Here is a 17,590-nt window from a genome sequence, read left to right on the forward strand (position 1 = left end):
AGAAAATTATTATTAAATTATTCAAAAAATTATTTAAAATCTTTAATGGATAGTGATGTAATCATTAAATCATTGTTTATCACGGTCCCCTAAAATATAAAACTTTCCATTGTTCTTTTAAAATTTATAAAAATTTAATTTAGTAAAGGTAAAATTGCACTTTGGCTTCTTAAAATGATAAAATTTTAATTTAATTCTTTAAAAATTATAAAGATATAAATATTAAAATGATAAAATTACATTTTACTATTGTAAAATATAAAATTTAATTTTGACCCACTAAAATTTTTTTGACTTCACCTCTAAATATAATATAAGGTAAACGTACAATTGAACACCCAATGATTAGTGTGTTTCTACTTTAATCACTGAACTATAAAAAATTCAATTTTGTCATTAACATTATCATTTATTTCTGTTTTGATCACAAGAATATTGAGATGACATTTTTTTACTTGGTATAGTAACTCGTCAACACTTATACATTCTATCAAATTAATCTTAATTCTCAATAAATTTAAGCCTTCATATTTACAAATTTTATAAATTCTATCAATTTAGTTGTTAAACAAAAATGGCTGCTGATAAACCTAACTCTAGCATAGGCTCGACAGCTTTGGGTTACTTGGTGCCTGTTAAAAACATTTTCTTTACTATTCCTCTAAAGGTGAAGAGTAATGCAACAACTTCCACAATTCCAGCATGGAGAACTTAACAAGCTTCTCTCCTAAGTACAATACACTGATGCGTAAGTAAAAACCAGATCATCCTCTGTATAAATTACACCCAAAAGAATAGTTATTTCAATTTTCAACAAATATATAGATATAAAGAAAACATATAGTAGCACTAAAATTAAGAAGCTAGAGATGCAGCGGCAGTGTTGGTGGTGGGTCCAAAAAACCTAGTTGAGAGTGTCGGCAGAAAAATTAGAGCAAGATTCCTTCTTGTAATTACAGAGTTGAGAAGCAACAGATAGAAGAAAATAGAGGAAGAAGAAGTGGCAGCCATGTTTTCTGTAAGATGAAGTTGGAAATGCTTTCGATTTTTAGGAACTACTTTGAGAAAACCTAAAGCAGATTTGTTTAGGTTTTTTTTCCCAATTTAGAGAAGAGAGAAGAGGAATAAATGCAGGATGGGGGCCGATGGAGGTGTGTTTGATAGAATGTACAAGTGTTAGGAATTAAATATGTTATTACACCAAGTAAAATCTAGCTTTAAATTATTATGCGGGAAGTATGTTCAGATTGAGGAGGTGTGGGTTCAGTGCAGTCTGGGATTTAGGTAAAAATCAACTTTGGGGTTGGAAGAAATCAAGTATTGCTAGTTTTGAAAAACACAGGACAATTTGCGGTAAAAGTCACACTAGTTTCTAAAATGAAATAAAATCTCTCGTCTTTAATACTTTTTAAAATCTAAATCTGTTTCATAAAATTCAAATTAAATATGCTTCAATACAATTGAAACTTAATCTCCTCTTTAAGAAGGCACTGAGAGACTGATGAAATTAAAGAAAATTCCAAAAATATTGTAATGGGTCAGCCCTAATACACACGGCAAAATCAAACATGTAGTTTTCAGTTTGCTCTAACACCACATTAACCACCGGTACAACACTACAGCACTTTGAAACCAATTTTGCTAGTTCTACCACCTCCATTCTCCCATCATTTTATGACCTCCAACATGTAATATCTAAACCCTTTGCTTAGTACCCATAGTTTGAACCATAGCCATAACCACCCGCGTGTCCTGGATTGGATGGTGGTGATGCGTATAGAGAACCATGAGCTGCATACGGATTATAAGCTTGGTCTGCAGCCCCACCAACTTGTGCCTGTGCTGGTGCGGCAGCTTCAGCCATAAAATTCTGCAACACAAGTAATATCCAGCATATTAGACCAAAGCTACAAACAATTCAGTGAACAGTACCCATAGTCTTCAACTTAATAAATTTCCCCCAGTAGGTACCAAGGCGGAAAATATTCTGACAAGATTCTATATGTGAGCATGGCATGCAGGGAGAGACAGCTAACGAAGGCCAAACAAGACCTAGTGCGAACATTTGCATGACTAGTACTTGCTGTCTAATCTATTACAAAACTATTACCTTTTGCAAGCTATTTAAAAATGAGATATCAAAATCATTATAACAAGCACGTAGTCACAACCTCTATACCTTATTCAGCCCTCTACAATGATGCATCAGAATGAATAATCATATCCTACTACAAGTAGTCAAACCCATATTGCAAAGGATATCAAAAGAATAAGCAATGAAAAACACATGGAAATTGCTTTCGGAGTAGCAAATACCGAAACAAAGATCAAGAAGGTTCAGAAGCCAGGGGAAAGAACATGCCTGTATCAGTTGCTGAGCAGTTTGAACTTGTGAAGCAGTACCACTTATTTCAACTGTCATTTCCCCAGGAACACCCCTAGTTTCTTGAATGGTGACAGTTGCCCCACTAACACGTCGAATATAGCTAATGCTTGCACCAGCTGTCCCAATAACAGCATCAGCATAAGATAGCGGAATTTGCATTTGCTGAGTGACCTGCAAACACCAAAATTTTATTAACATATTGCAATCTGATTGTTCGATCTGAGACCAATCAACTTAACACTTCACAGGACTGGGAAGACCTTGCTGTGCCTACACCAAGTAAAACAATCTGTGAAATAACAGCCAAAAACTGACCAACAGCCAGAAACAAAACCAGAAAACGGTAGACCAATGCATGAGGTTGCATACATGGATCTCTACAAAACACAAGAGTATAAAAGGTTTGCTAAAGCCTTCCCACACACCCCCTTTCAGGCCAAGGCATGATAACTTACTTTACATGGATCTCTAACATTAAAATTCAGCAAGCCATCCCCATTACTTGAAAAACTCAAATTCAGAACAAGGAATAGCATTAACAGTCAAAGAGAATAAAGCTCCTGAGCATCTTCTTCTAAAGTGAAATGGAAAAATTAGGGAGGAAAATGGAGAAAAAGTCGACAACAGGTAAGTAAGTTGCTGTTGTACCTGTGTGATCATTGATGGTGCATTGGGATTTGATGATCCATGAGCACCAGTTGGGGCTTCTCTTCCATAGGCAGAAATACCCTGATGTGGCTGCTTATCCATAGGAGGCATATCAGCAGGTGGGTAGTAATTCTCGAGTTGCCGTGGAGGTGGCATGTACTGAGGATTGTGTCCAAAACCACCTCCACCAGCATTAGGAGGGACACCCTGAGGTGGGGCCCAGGTTTGACGAGGTGGCATGTGGTCCATTTGAGGATTAGACTTTTGCATCTGATAGAAACATGAAACAGATTTTCATTAGTCTATACACTAACAGAGGCATGATCAATCAGTAGGTGAACAAAAAGTAGAAGCCTCACATGCATTTCAAATAAGGGAATTATACTGCGGTCCACTAAAAACTTCCTGAGGTGAGATGCAATTAGCTCCAATGCTTTATGCACATCAGCTGCTTCTCCTACAACTTCAACAATCCTATCATCTTGAAGAGCAAAGACTGGAAGGTCTTCTGCAGCATTTTATTTTATTTAACAAAGAGAAAGAGAAAAGAAATGTTAACAAATTATGATAAACAAAACCAGTCAAAAGCACTCTAAAGAAATTAAGAATGAAATCCCTTAACAATATGATAGCATGAGATATCAAACAAAGGATGCCAAATCTTTATAATAATAATTCAAAAAACTTCAAATTATTAGCACTGGAACTAAAAACCATATTCTTGAATTTGGGTAAAAATCAAGAGAGTCAAACACATGCAGAGGAGCAATATTAAGCACCACATAGATAAACAATTGAAAATAGTTTATGAAGATTAGCCATTAAGCTTTCACTATTTCAACAACACCAACAAACAATCTGAAAGAATTGGCAATTTTTTCCACTAAAAGAAAAGGTACCAAAGAAGCGATGAAAAAATACCTGATCCAAGAACTCTAACAATACAATTAGACGATTCTTGAATGGTTTTGACAGTTGCTCCTTGTTTTCCAATCAAACTTCCAGCTTGTGGGGCAGGGACTAGCAGCCTTGTTGAAACCTTGGTTCCCACAGCCGATGGTGCATGAGATGAATCACCCTCCAAGCCATCAATAAGGCGTTTATGGACCCTTAGAAGTCCATCCATAGCAGGCGGAAGAGAAGAATCAGGCTCCTCCTTCCCAGATACCATTACCTATTCACAAGACAAAGCAGCAGCACAAAGGCTAAGTTGTTATGATTCATTGTCCACATGGCCAGATAAAATTAGGAAGGAAAGGTAAGAAACTCAAACAAAACCCAATTTTACCACATACCACCAGCAAATGAGGGAAAACGTGTAAAACTATGAAGCATGATGCTTTGAAGAAGTGAAAATTGCCATACTGGATTAGATTAGGTGTAATCTATAGTATACGGTTAAACTCCTTTTTGTTTAAAGGAAAGCTGACATTTTATGTTCAACAACGATATTGAACTTTTACTAGAACAGTTTTATTTATCTTGACACTCTTGACCTTAGTTGAATTACCGTTTTTTATGTGCAAATTATTATTCTTGTCAAGAGGATAGACTTATTAACCAAGTTGTTTTTATCTGTTAAGCTTTTGAAAGTTATTTGGATCATAGATTTTGAGCCCAATTAGGGAATATATCACACATGCATATACCATATGTGTTATTAAGACAGGCTTCACATGAATTTGGGTAAATTTAGGCCACAATAATTGTAGGTATATATGTATTATGCTACAAATAGGAGTTTAATTTTAGCTTGATGTCAAGGGATCTTTGAGCTATTTCCACAGGATCCTTTAAGATTCATTTAACAATTGACACCAGTCATCCAGGTTCTGAAGTTACCAGGGAGAAAGCAGAGCTTCTTGGTACAGTTGTTCATACAAGATGTGTCTGTTAGTTCAGATCAAACTTTCAGCACTTTGAAATGCTCAATGATGATCCCTGCAATCTGAGAATTTGGTTCCTCATAAGTGGAGTCTTATTGATGATTGACTCCTTTCCTTAAAATTTGCGGATGGAACCTGCACAGACTCATTTTTGTTATTGCAATAAAGGGAACTGTATTTGTATTTTACGGGCTGCTTTTTATGGCCTTTTTCTTAAAATCTTCTTTAGTTACTCAAATATTTAAAACGATAACATGCCTTGGGCATGAATTGACTGCTGAAGTTAGGCAACTTTAAGAAATGATGAACAATTATTGTGTAGCAAAGAATTATTTTTATTCAAATTACCCCCATGTGAAGCACTTCAAACTTTACATCCATCAATTCATCACTTCCATCCTTCTATAATCTTCAATGTTTTATTCTATAACTTCTTTATAGAATTGTTTAGAAAGGAATATTTTAAAGCTTAACATTTACTTGTTGATGAATCTTTTTATATTTCCCTTTATTTATTATATTTTCAATTTTTCATGTTTTGAACCGATATAACATTTAAGTAAGTAGTCCCTAAAACTATGAGAGATCTAGCTAAAATCAAAGAGCAATCTTTGTTATTTTCTATAGTCAAAATCATTTCCACAGCACTATATACCAAAATGGTTTCATCATAAGCACAAATAAATAAATGCATATGGAATGTCGATCAAATATAAATGGAACAGAATAAATTCCAACAACCATAAAGATATTTCCAGCAGTGAGTGTCAGCTTAACTTTGCAGTTAAGGAAAGCCACTCTGTGTAGCAGAATCGTTCTTCAAGAATAGAGGATAACGAAGATACTCATATGACTTATATCAATAGTTCAAGTAGACGCAGAAGGTGAGCCTCAACAAGAACTGGTTCTGCCCTAATAGTCTATTATCATAATCAAAGCGTAAAGATAATATAAGCTGAGAAGAGAAAGTACAAACTTACAGCTCTCTCTGTTGTCCCTGGAGGACCATCAAGTATCTTGATTCGAGCTCTTGTCTCCTCAACTATTTTTTTTATGAACTCCCCTTTACGTCCAATTATACTACCAACCTTCTGTGCAGGAACTAACATCCGGAACACACTCTCTCCAGGCCATCCAGGCCACTTCTTTTCACCACCTCCAACCACTGCCTCGTTTTCATGGTCTTGTTTTGGTTGATGTTGTGATTCCTGCTGCAATTTCTGCTCCTCCAAGTTCTCTTCCGGTTCTTCCTCCAAGTTTAAGTTCTGCTCCGAGTCCACACTATGCTCTAAGTTAGCATTGTGCTCCAAGTTAGCAATGTGCTCTAAGTTTGCATTGTGCTCCAAGTTTGCAATCTGCTGTAAGTTTGCAATATGCTCCAAGTTTGCATTGTGCTCCAAGTTTGCCATGTGCTCCAAGTTTGCAATGTGCTCCAAGTTCGCATTTTGTTCCAAGTTTGCACTGTGCTCCAAGTTCAAATCATGCCCCAGGTTAAGATTCTGCTCCAGGTCCACATGTTCTTGCACTTGTTCTACTTCATTCTCACCATAGCTTTGACCAACTTCAGCCATAAGTGTTGTGCTGCGGTGAATAAAAAAGGAAAGACAACATGAACATATGAAAAACATTACAATGCAAAACAATCATGTCAATCTAACTGTTTGTCAAATAAAGGTCAAAAATAGCACACTGATAATAGCAAGTATTAATAATTTGTGCCAAACTCCCATCCCTTAAACATGCAAGTGATAAGCCAACAATATCAAATCTACAAAAGAAGCAAACAAGAAAAAGATCTTAACTAAGCAGCCGCACCTAATTAAAATCCAAAAAAAGAAGAAAAAGAAACAAATAATTACATACATGCCTAACTCTATTAATATTATGGCTTTTGACATTTGTTTGGGTTAGTTTGTAAATGTACCTTTCTTCTTCTTTCTTGTATCTATAAATTTCATCTCAAATATTTTTGCTCGTATCATAATTATAAAACAAAAAGAACCCACCAATAAAACCTCTAAGTACTCAAATCACTGAAGAACAAGAAAAACCATTAAAAAACCCTAACTTAACCCAGAGAGAAATTCGGCTCCCAAAAGGATTGCATATATTTGCAAAACAAAGGGAACCCATTATTATTAAGCCTTAAAGCCTCAAATAAGAGAGAGAGAAAAAAATGAACTACAAGATAAAACCCTACAAATATAGAAATTGATTGAATTAGGAGACTTACATGAGATGAAGAGAGAAGATAATAATAGGAATAGGAAGATGGGTTTTGACTTCAGGTACGAAAATCGCGAAAACTATATGAAGACTGAGAGAGAAAAGCAAATCCGGTTAGGTTTTCTGGAGCGTTCGTTTACGAGAGTGAAACGAAGCGATAAATATGTGAAATTATCTGGATTTGGGGAATTTGGGGAGGGGTTTATTTATGTTGGGGGCCTTGGAGAAAGCTGATTTTGCCTTTTTGTCCGAGGAAAACATTCAAATGACAAAAACAACCCTGCAAGTTTGTGGGCCTTTTTTATTTTGCAAATCCGGGTTTTTTTTTCCTTCATGCCAATCAAAGGCTGCAATTTTGATATCAATGACCAATTTCCAATAATATATGACATCAAAAGCTGTTGCTTGGTAGGAAATACGGAAAATGGCAATAACAAAAACGAACTTAGAAACTGATTATTAACCTTAATCGTCAGATTAACAAGTTTTTCATTGTTTTATCAGTTACCAATTTCCAAAAAGATATGGTACCAACTTTCATAATGGCAGCATCATTTTCATATGAAAATGGGGGAGCTATGCATTAAAGCATCATATGAGATCCACCAATATATGCTCTCAAAAACCATCAGTTTATATAGCTGCAAATAATCTATGCAAGAGCTTGACAATATCTAAAGTAATCACTCCATGAAAACACGATTCAGGTAAATTGTGGACACCACTCTCCACCAAAAAAAGCATTCCATTAAAGACTGTCTAAAAGAGAAAGACTGCACTATGTAGATACCATTCAATGCGAACTTTACATTCTTTTTTAGAATAACTTTAGATTTAACTACTGAAACGAAATGCGATGTATGACCGGCTCGATACAACTGAAATAAGCAGAGTGCAGAAATAGTAGAAACAATAAATAGCATGATTATTATTATGCAGGCATACCGAACGAACTCATCGAAATCCATTGATTAGAGTAAGCTGACAGAAGGGAAATGCAGGCTGCCAATGCTGAAGAGTATATCCAATCAGTTCCAGAAACCAAGCCAAGAAATGCTTTTTAAAACCTTAGGATAGCTAATTTGTGCATTAGGAAACACAGAAAATGACAGATAAGTTTTACTGCAGAAACTTATTAGGCATCTTCGAGTCATGTACGATTTCCACATTATTTTCATACCATGTTATCATGGATACCGGCTTCGACTTGCCAAATCTGTTGTTAACACCATATAAGAAAATCGCGGGCAAAACCTGCCATATCAAGTCGAACGGTCCGTTTCGAGTAAGGATTTAGTAGTGTACATGCATTCGAATAAACTCAGTATGGTTTAAGTGACAGGCTGATCAAGTATCACTCAATACAAAGAACATATCAAACATTGATCAATGTTTGAGTTCCTTGTATTTACACATGCAAGAATGGTTTATCTAAAGAACTCCAGCTTATTTCAGTCATGTTAATCCATTTTAAACAACAACAGAACAAGAGTAATCACATTACTTTGTTAGAACCGTGTTGACCCGAGAGCCTCTTTGGGCTTCAGCATTCCGTTTTTCAAATGTGACAATAAATCATTGAGACATAAAAGTAATGAGAAAAGCTTTCAAAGCTTGCAACCATTTGAAACCTCTGTGTTGACACCTTATTACTGATGTAGAACACAATCATATTACATATTTTGCGGCTGATATAGTTATATTTTATCAAACCGATAAAAGGTGAGAATTAGGATTCAACTACGTGACCCAAACTTGAGTGGAGAGTGTTGGATACGGATATGCTCAAAACCATGTCTGAATTTGTGTCTGAAACATGTAGGGATTCAGTAAATCAAGCAGACCTAATTGACTATTCAATCATCCATTTTTGCATTGTAACATTGAAAATACAAGTTCAAAAAGAAACAATGTAATATCATAGATGATCCCTCCACACATAGAGAATAGAGAGAAGCATAAAATTGGAATTGCCCCATTGTTTATATCATTCTATAAAATGCTGTCTCTCTACACTATTGAGCAATTATCTAATCCACAAGTTTCAATCAATACCTACCTATACTCCTGTTAGTAAGCACTATCAAGGACCAAGGTAGACACATAACAAAGAATTCGAACATCCAACTACAACAATGAACATCAAATATTTTGCTTCACTAAGTTTGTCATTCCTTGTCTTTAGGATCAGTCTCCGTTGCCACATTGGAAGCATTCATCAGCAAGTCGAACTTTTCAGACTTCCCCAACACGATTTCAATCTAAAAAAGCAAGCAAGCAGAGATCAGAAGGAAGGTATGTTCAGTTACCAAATCCAGAAGCAAACTATATAGACTGTAAGAATATAAACACACCTTGGCTTTTAGGACAACACGCCCTTTGTTCTCGTCTTTCATGCCGACTGTGGATGTCAAAACTTCTGCTTTGTTCCATAAACAATCAATATCAAATTATCCATGCTTGATGAGAAACTTTTTTAGGATTAAGAGATAGAGATTCTTACTCTTCTCAATAGCAAGTCCATTATTCTTCAAGATCTCAGCAATAGTGACAACAGTAGTGATTGCTGCATTACAAGTTTGAGAAAAAAAAGCAAGCATTATGACAATGAATCGATTTGAAAGCCGATAATTACAACTAGGTGGTGAACTACATGGGCATTGAAGCATCAAAACAGATCAAAAGTATAAAAGAAAGAAGGGTAAGTTAAGGATATCAGTAATTTGCAATTGTAAAGTTATACAAAGATTTGAGATAATATGGATTCAGAGAAATTTACCCATGCCCAAGGCAGAAAGCTCAACCTCATTATGCTGCTGGATATATCTCTACATCAAAAGAAAACTAAAATGAAACATGAATTTGTAATGTGAATCATCCATATAGACTAGCAATTTCTTGGAATTGGTAATAAGAAAACTCTTTATCTTTGAAGTTACATCAGATCAACCGCAGATTACAACGAAATTAAAGATCAATTAGCAAAACGGGAACATTCAACAAGATAAGACAAATCATCGTAATTAGCCACTAAATCTTAATTTTTAATATAAAAAGAAAGATCATATGTATGGCAAAAGCAACACACTGTGAACAGATTAGACAATCAAACGACAAATCAAAGAAGACCCAAAACCAAAAAAACATCATTTTTCAAGAAATATATCAAATTAAAACAAAAAAAAAAACCCCATACTTTAGCAAGATTAACATAGAAAAAGAGAGGCTTTTTGGTGTTAGAGACTTGAATTCTGTTCTTCTTCTGCGCCTCAACTCCTCCTCCTCCTCCTCCTCCTCCTCCTCCTCCTCCACCTGTAGCAGCCACTGCCTCCACACCCATTTTTTTTTTCCTCTGATTAATGCTCCTCAAAATTCTTTGCTCTCTTGGGATCCTTGTTTTGTTTTTTATCTTCTTCTTTTTTCCTCCGGTTTTCTTGATTTCTTTTTATGTTGTTTTTGTGTAGCGGGAAAGTTGGGGGCGGAAAATACCGTTACGGGAGGGTGGTTATATATGGGAACAAATGGAACCAATGAGAATTGAACGCGTGGTGGGGTTTTATTGGTTTGTGGACGCAGTAAGAGAGAAATACGGGTTTTCTTTAATTACCGAATTAATTTAATTTAATGGATAAAAAGATGGTTTAGAAACGGATGAAACGAGCGTTATACCCTCGTACTGTATGGGCTTCCCGCTTCTTTCTGGCCCATTTCCACGTTTCAAGAAATGGGCTCTCATAAGTAGGGTCACCAAAACTGAGTGCCAAAGCCCGATTCTTAAAAATGAGATTGGCTTCTTCTTTTATTATTTTTCCTTTAAATTTATTTATCCCCGCAAAAAAGATTAGGAAAGCGTGCACAAAATTGTCGGTGATTTTTGAAATAGACCTTACTTACATGGGTTTGAAATCAAAAGCATTGGGACAAAACCAGTTTTCTGCGATTTGTCATTTTCTCACCAAAAAGAAGAAGGTTTCTAATGATAGGAGAAAACATGCTTGGGACAAACAAGTGCCGTCTTAATACACACGTAGTAAAAATATTTGTCGGCACCAACTGGCTCGCCAATTTTATAATTTGGTCATCAACCCTTAACCAAACACTACTAAAGCAATACAAATTCAAAGCTTTTGTTTTTTAGATTCCTTTGTATTTGGATCCCATAAAGTTTCTATCTTTTAATCCCTTTTTTAACTTCACACTACTTCATTTTTAATCAATGATTATGATTGATATTAAGTTAAATAAATTTAATTAAGAGGGTGGTCCAACATTACCCTTTATTTTCAAACTTTAATATGTTTGACTAGGACTAACCAAAAAATGATAGTTTGGATTCCAGCTTCTTCTTTTTTAATCTTTTTAATGATTAATTCTTATCGTATTAAAACTTACGACCAGTGTCTACCTCCTTAATAGACTACAAAACGTGAAGGATTAATCAATGGATTAATTCCAGTTAGCACATTAGAAGAAAGAAAAAACAATAATAAGTATTTTTTTTAGTACATTATTTTGTTTCTTATTTTTATCTTATATAATATTAAGCTTTAAAAAAGGGGTAATATCTAATATAATAGTGAATGAAGGATGAAAGATAAATACTTTTGGAGGACCGACCTTAGCTTCGTATGATGAGAATTAAATACGATTGTCCAAAATTAAAGTCAATGGTTCCATCTTTCCGCCACCCCCTTTCGCTTTATTACACAAATTGAATAATTAAAGTCTAATTTGGTGCCTAAAATGATATAAGCATGCTATACTTTCGTATACGATTTGGTTTCTTAATAAACTATCTCCTATAATTACTTCATGCACTTGTGTGAAAAATAGAAAAAAAATTAAAATTTGTTAAATAAATATTATTTTTAAGCTAATGGTTTTGTCAATATAAAAATGCAAATGATTTTAATAAAAAAACATTTATAAGTAATTAATAATGTGGGAAAGCAAACTCAATTTTTCAATAAATATGTGAGCAATTATAAAAGACTGCATGAAAGGATAAGAAGAAAAAATAGGAAATGATTTTTTAATTTATTTTAATAAAGTGAGAGAAAATTCTCAATTATTAATTATTGATCAACTATTTAAGGAAATGTGAGCAATTATAACATATGCATGAAAGGATGAGAAGAAACAATGTTTTTATTTTATTTTTAAAATTAAAGATGTGAGCAATTATGACATATTTATAATGTGGATGAAAAAAACTATAAAAGTATATTTATAAAAATTTTAAGTAAAAAAATTTAATTGAGTTTTAATTGATTGACATCGATATTATTATTAGTGTAGGAGGACGTAGGTTCGAATACGCTAAAGCGCATTATCTTCTTATTTAAAGAGTGAGAGGGGTTATGAGTGGTTTTAGGCATTATATATATATATATATATATATAAAAGGAGTTATAATGAGATTAATGTTAAAAAATAATTTTAATTTATTTTAATTTTAAATAACTTGTAAGTAGAGGTGGAGCTAGAAGGTTGGAAGGGGCCTTGACCCTAAAAATAAAAAATTTTAATTTAGTCTCTTTAAAAATAATAAATTAATTTATGGTAAAATTGTACTTTGGCTTCTAAATATGAAAATAATTATTTAACCCCTTAAATTAGTCAAATTAAAGTTGTCTTATAATAACTCAAAATCTACCCATTTTACAAGTTAAGAAAAGAAAACTCAATGGGTTTGGCATTAATTAGATTCTATGTTTTTTCTTTTGAGAAAGGCATTAATTAGATTCTTATCACATCATACAAATAAACAAAAAAAGAATCCAAATCAAATATTGCCCTAAATCTTGGTTTCAATTTGGTCCATACGTTTCTCTACGCACCTACATGAACCCCACTTTCCCTTCCTTCACTTAAGGCCACCAGAAATGAAAATGTTGGCAAATGGGTCCCTTCATGTTTCTCCCCAAAATGCCTTTTTTTCTAATTTCACTTTTTCATAAAATTTTACCGCCAATTGCTCCCCCCACGGCTAGATTAAATTAACTCCATCAAACTCGCCAATGATTGTATCGGTAAGGTTAAAGTTTGAAAATATATAAATACAAGGCAAACCTCATCATGGGTGGAGTTACTCATCCAGATTTGAAGGTCTGTTTAAAAGGTGAAAGAATTTGAGTAAAAATATTAGTTCTAAAAATGGACTTAGACAAAAATAAGATCTATTTTCTAAACAAGTTGAGCATCGAGTAGGATTTTTTGATCTCGAGCTCGACCCGGCCTAAATCGACTATTTTGCTACTATTTTGTTGCAATTGTTTGAATATTGTATAACTTTGTTTTATTGTTAATTTTGCAACTATCTCAGCATTATTTAAGTATAAATTTTTTTAATGTATTTTCAACCTCAAGTTACAATTTTGGTAATTTATGTTTGGAATGTTATGTTTTAATCACTTACGTTAATGTGTTGTAACATTTTAATTATTGAGCTGTTAATTGTCGTTAACATTGTAACGATAAGCTGATGCGACATCTTAAATCATCATTTCAAAAAAAATTTTAAGTTAAATTATACAATGGTCCTCATATTTTTTTTCATTTTGAGCAATTTAATTTTTTTCTTTTATGTTCTTTTGACTTTTTTTTCATTCTCTTCTACTTCTTCCTCTGTTTTCCTCCATTCTCCATCTTTTTTAATGTGGTTTTTCTATATTTTCCATTTGTTAAAACTAAAGGGGAAGAAGAAAAAGAAAATAAAGAAAAAAATTAAATTGTTCAAAAAAAATAAAAGTATAAGGACTAGTTTTAACAAATGGAAAATATAGAAAAATTACACTAAAAGATATAGAGAAAGGAGGAAAACAAAGGGATAAGCAGAAGAGAAAGGAAAATAAAAGAAAAAAAGAAAGTTAAAAGAACATAAAAGAAAAAAAATTAAATTGCTCAAAACGAAAAAATATTGGGACCAATTGTATAATTTAACCTAAAATTTTTGTTTGAAATGATGATTTAACGTGCCACATCAGCTTACCGTTACACCGTTAACGACAATTAACGGCTCAGTGACTAAAATGTAACATTTCAAACATAAGTGAGTAAACTATAATATGAGATAAACAAAATTGACTATCTTGATAGTTTACCCTTATTTTAATGTATTTGACGTGTTATATTTTTTAAATTTAATACGGACAAGCCAAGTCAGGCTTAAGTTTAGCATTTTTTATCTGGATCAGGTTTGGATAGAATTTTAGTCGAACTCGAACATAAAAAATGAGTCTAAAATTTTGTATTGACTTAAGTCGACCCATGGTCAAGTCTAATTAAGATTTAGGATTTATAATATTTAAATGCGTGTCTTATATTGTATAAGTTATGAGTAGAGTTGGGTAAATTTTATTTTAGTTTAAATCTTATACATATAAAGTTAATATTATTTAAATTTTGTAACAATTATTTCATTCAAATATACGGTACTTTTTTTATTTTTATTTTAAAAAAGGGAAGCCACGTATTGTCTTGATTGGAAGATTGATGGACTTTGGTCCCCTTCATTGATGTGGGAAAGATAGTGACTTTAATGGGATCATACATAATGTATAGTGTGTGTAAGCTGAAATCACAGTGCATGACTCACGAGCCTTGACCATTGGGGAATGAAAACTACTAAAGTTAGATGCACATTAGGTCTTTGTAACGTATTCAACACGCACGTCGAATTGACATATGTTTAAAGAAAATTCAGCATGTTAATTAAATTAGAAAATAGAATCTTTGTTAGGTGTAATTTTATGGGTGTACGTACACTAATAATCAAATAAGGAGGTCCAAAACATACCGCTTCTTCTGTCTTTTTGACTTTTTCAGAATATTCAGAACAACCGAATCTTTTCAACTCATATATCTACTATTCTAACTTTTTCTCCTTTTTTTTTTATAAATCGATTAAAATAATTATAAATAAGGGTGTTCAAGGAAATATTACAAAATTTCAGTGGGGTTTTTAAGGTATTAAATTGAGTGGTTAATTTTTTAAATGGAAGAAATGTAAAATTTTCATTATTTGAAAAAGTTTAAAAAAACCTAAATTGAATAAATGATTATCTAGAGGGGCTGCCATTGCAATTATCGATTTAATAAGGGGAACAAGGCCAATGCTTGCTCCTCATTTTTGCCACCGATGTAAAACATGGGTTAGGCTTTAACACTAACAGCCAAACTTAGCTTGAATCATTTTCTGATATTTTATTTTTATATATAAGATTGAGATATTGTGAACTTGACTTCAATCATGTGCAAATATCTCTCAAATTTATTATAGGATTATGTCTCACTAATTGTACGCCCTGTTTAAATTTATTTTGATTTATATCTACTTTGTTCTTCTTTGGTTTTAGTTATAGTTATTTTAACATGTATGTACTTGTAATCTCATTTAAAAGAGTATGTATATAATGTAATTTGTATTGCTTAAAAAAATTAAATTTATAAAAATTTATATACACAACAATGTAAACATAAATGGTTGGACAAAACAAACGGATTTCAGGTTAAAATAATAAGATGTGAATGTGCTTTCGAATGATTTGAGTAATATACAAGTGTAACTAAGAATGTATCCCATATACAAACACGGAATGGAAGCAATATTTCAAACCAACCCTTTTGTCTTTGCCGAAAACATGACAGCACCGTAAAAGTACGAATAACCAAAACTTCATCAATTGTATATGTAATTTTTACTTTTACTTTTGTCCTTATTTCTACAAGAAAGTTGAGAAAAAGGAATGTCCCCTTGAGACAATTTCAGAGATTCTATGGAAAACCAAAATCTTTGCTTCGCAGAAAATTTGACCGTCATTTTGAATCATCACATCATACTTTTTTATCTTCCTTCCATTATTCCAAATTGTTTTGCTACAACTTTGTCCTTTTTCAGGTCATAATGGTTTGAAAGGTCTAGAACTTACCTAATTTAAAGAAATTACAACCTGTAATAAAATATGATTTTAATTGAAATTATGAAATTGAGATGTTAATATTTTGAGTTTGAATCCTATCAAACATAAATATTTTTTAAAATTTTAAATAAAAAATAAAATAATATCTATTGTTTTATGTATGTCTTGCCTCTCTAGAGGGTTTTCTCTCTTCTGTGTTTTGAGTACAAGTTTTTGTCCAGCATTTTTTACTTGGTTTTTCTTTGCAGTCTATAGTGCATGGTAGTTGTCTTGCTTAGTCAAGGTTTCTGTTTGGTCTGGTTTATATTGATTTTGTTTTTCTTTGATTATGTATCTGGAGTTTCAATATTTATCTATCCATGATAAGGAGAAAGCAAAATTGATTATATCGCCGGAGAATATACAAGAATCGCGATCTGTGCTTAGTAGGGAGAGGACTATCAATTTCAATGCAATGGAGATAACGCTTCTTAGTTTTTGGAGTCAATCCAATGAACAAATATTAGAGTTCTTGGTGAAAATCTCTATGTTATTCAATTTTTTCATCAGGTGGATTTGAAGAAGAGGATATGCGATGGGTCGTGGTCATTCAACAATTGTATTTTAATACACCAACTTGTGAAAGGGGAAAATCCTAAGGTTATTGATTTCAATAATGTCGATTCTTGAGTTTAGGGTGCATGATCTTCTATTGGGTTTTCATTCAGAAGCACTTACAAGGAATGCTGGCAAGTGTCATGGGCTCTTTTCTAGAATACAATGTCACTTCCAATCATATTGGGTGGAACAACTTCATGTGTATCAAGGTCATTTTGAATGTTCGAATATCGCTTATGAGAGGGTTCCTTTGGTGCGTTTTTTGTGTGGCTTGATTGGTCCTAGGGAACAAACTTGTTGAAAGCTTATTGATTTGGGTGAGGAAGAGGTGGTGCGGGCATGGCCTGAAACAATCGGGGCGGAGGATAGGGAAGCACTAGAGGCGCAAAATTTAGGTTAGATGGATTTCCAAGCGAGTGTTGAGGGAATTTCGAATTCTAATAAGCACGATAATAGCAAATGTAGGTTCTATCCTAAGTAATTTCAAGTTGATTGAAATGCTGATGGAAGGGATGCTAAAAATAGTAATCACTAAATCTGTGAATTAAAATAATGTGTATGTTAAAAATATCAAATTGACATAACTTTACATATATGTATGTCACATAAGATTTTAAATATAATATACTTTAACTTGATGAATTTAACGAATAGGATTGAATCAAAATTTTAAAATTAAAAAATGTATAGGGACTCAATTATAGTATATATAGAGACAGATTTTACAAGTAAAGACAATGATAGAAGTATGGGAGGTGTCGAAGTTTATGGTTCATAACGGTGGGAGAGAATGTGATAAAAGGTTTTTAGGGTTAGTTTTTCATAAACCTCCCTCTCTTCGCTATCATTGTTGTTGAGGGTGTATGGGGATGAATGCGTGGTTGGTGGGAGTATGTATTATTGGCTCGACCCAATTGATTTTGACA

General features: G+C 33.1%; 2 protein-coding genes across 3 annotated transcripts; both read right to left on the bottom strand.

The window, feature by feature from the left end:
- Positions 1 to 1,397: 1,397 nt before the first annotated feature.
- LOC105804659 (flowering locus K homology domain) lies at positions 1,398 to 7,322 on the bottom strand. 2 transcript variants are annotated; one of them, XM_012637353.2, is made up of 7 exons: positions 7,154 to 7,322; positions 5,901 to 6,501; positions 3,956 to 4,208; positions 3,394 to 3,539; positions 3,035 to 3,304; positions 2,363 to 2,557; positions 1,398 to 1,870 (listed from the first exon to the last, which is right to left on the bottom strand). In XM_012637353.2, exons 2-7 carry the CDS (start codon positions 6,489 to 6,491, stop codon positions 1,709 to 1,711), a joined length of 1,617 nt encoding a protein of 538 aa, XP_012492807.1. In that variant the 5' UTR covers positions 6,492 to 6,501; positions 7,154 to 7,322; the 3' UTR covers positions 1,398 to 1,708. The 2 variants fall into 2 exon arrangements, with proteins under 2 accessions (XP_012492807.1, XP_012492805.1); XM_012637351.2 differs by having other exon boundaries at positions 3,394 to 3,542.
- A 1,672-nt stretch (positions 7,323 to 8,994) lies between these two features.
- LOC105801603 (uncharacterized protein At2g34160) lies at positions 8,995 to 10,811 on the bottom strand. Its single transcript, XM_012632831.2, has 5 exons — positions 10,343 to 10,811; positions 9,926 to 9,974; positions 9,650 to 9,712; positions 9,501 to 9,565; positions 8,995 to 9,407 (listed from the first exon to the last, which is right to left on the bottom strand). The coding sequence occupies exons 1-5, from the start codon at positions 10,484 to 10,486 to the stop codon at positions 9,315 to 9,317; spliced, it is 414 nt and encodes a 137-aa protein (XP_012488285.2). The 5' UTR covers positions 10,487 to 10,811; the 3' UTR covers positions 8,995 to 9,314.
- Between the last annotated feature and the right edge of the window lie 6,779 nt (positions 10,812 to 17,590).

This window comes from Gossypium raimondii, chromosome 11 (assembly GCF_025698545.1).
Source record: "Gossypium raimondii isolate GPD5lz chromosome 11, ASM2569854v1, whole genome shotgun sequence".
NCBI lineage: Eukaryota > Viridiplantae > Streptophyta > Magnoliopsida > Malvales > Malvaceae > Gossypium > Gossypium raimondii.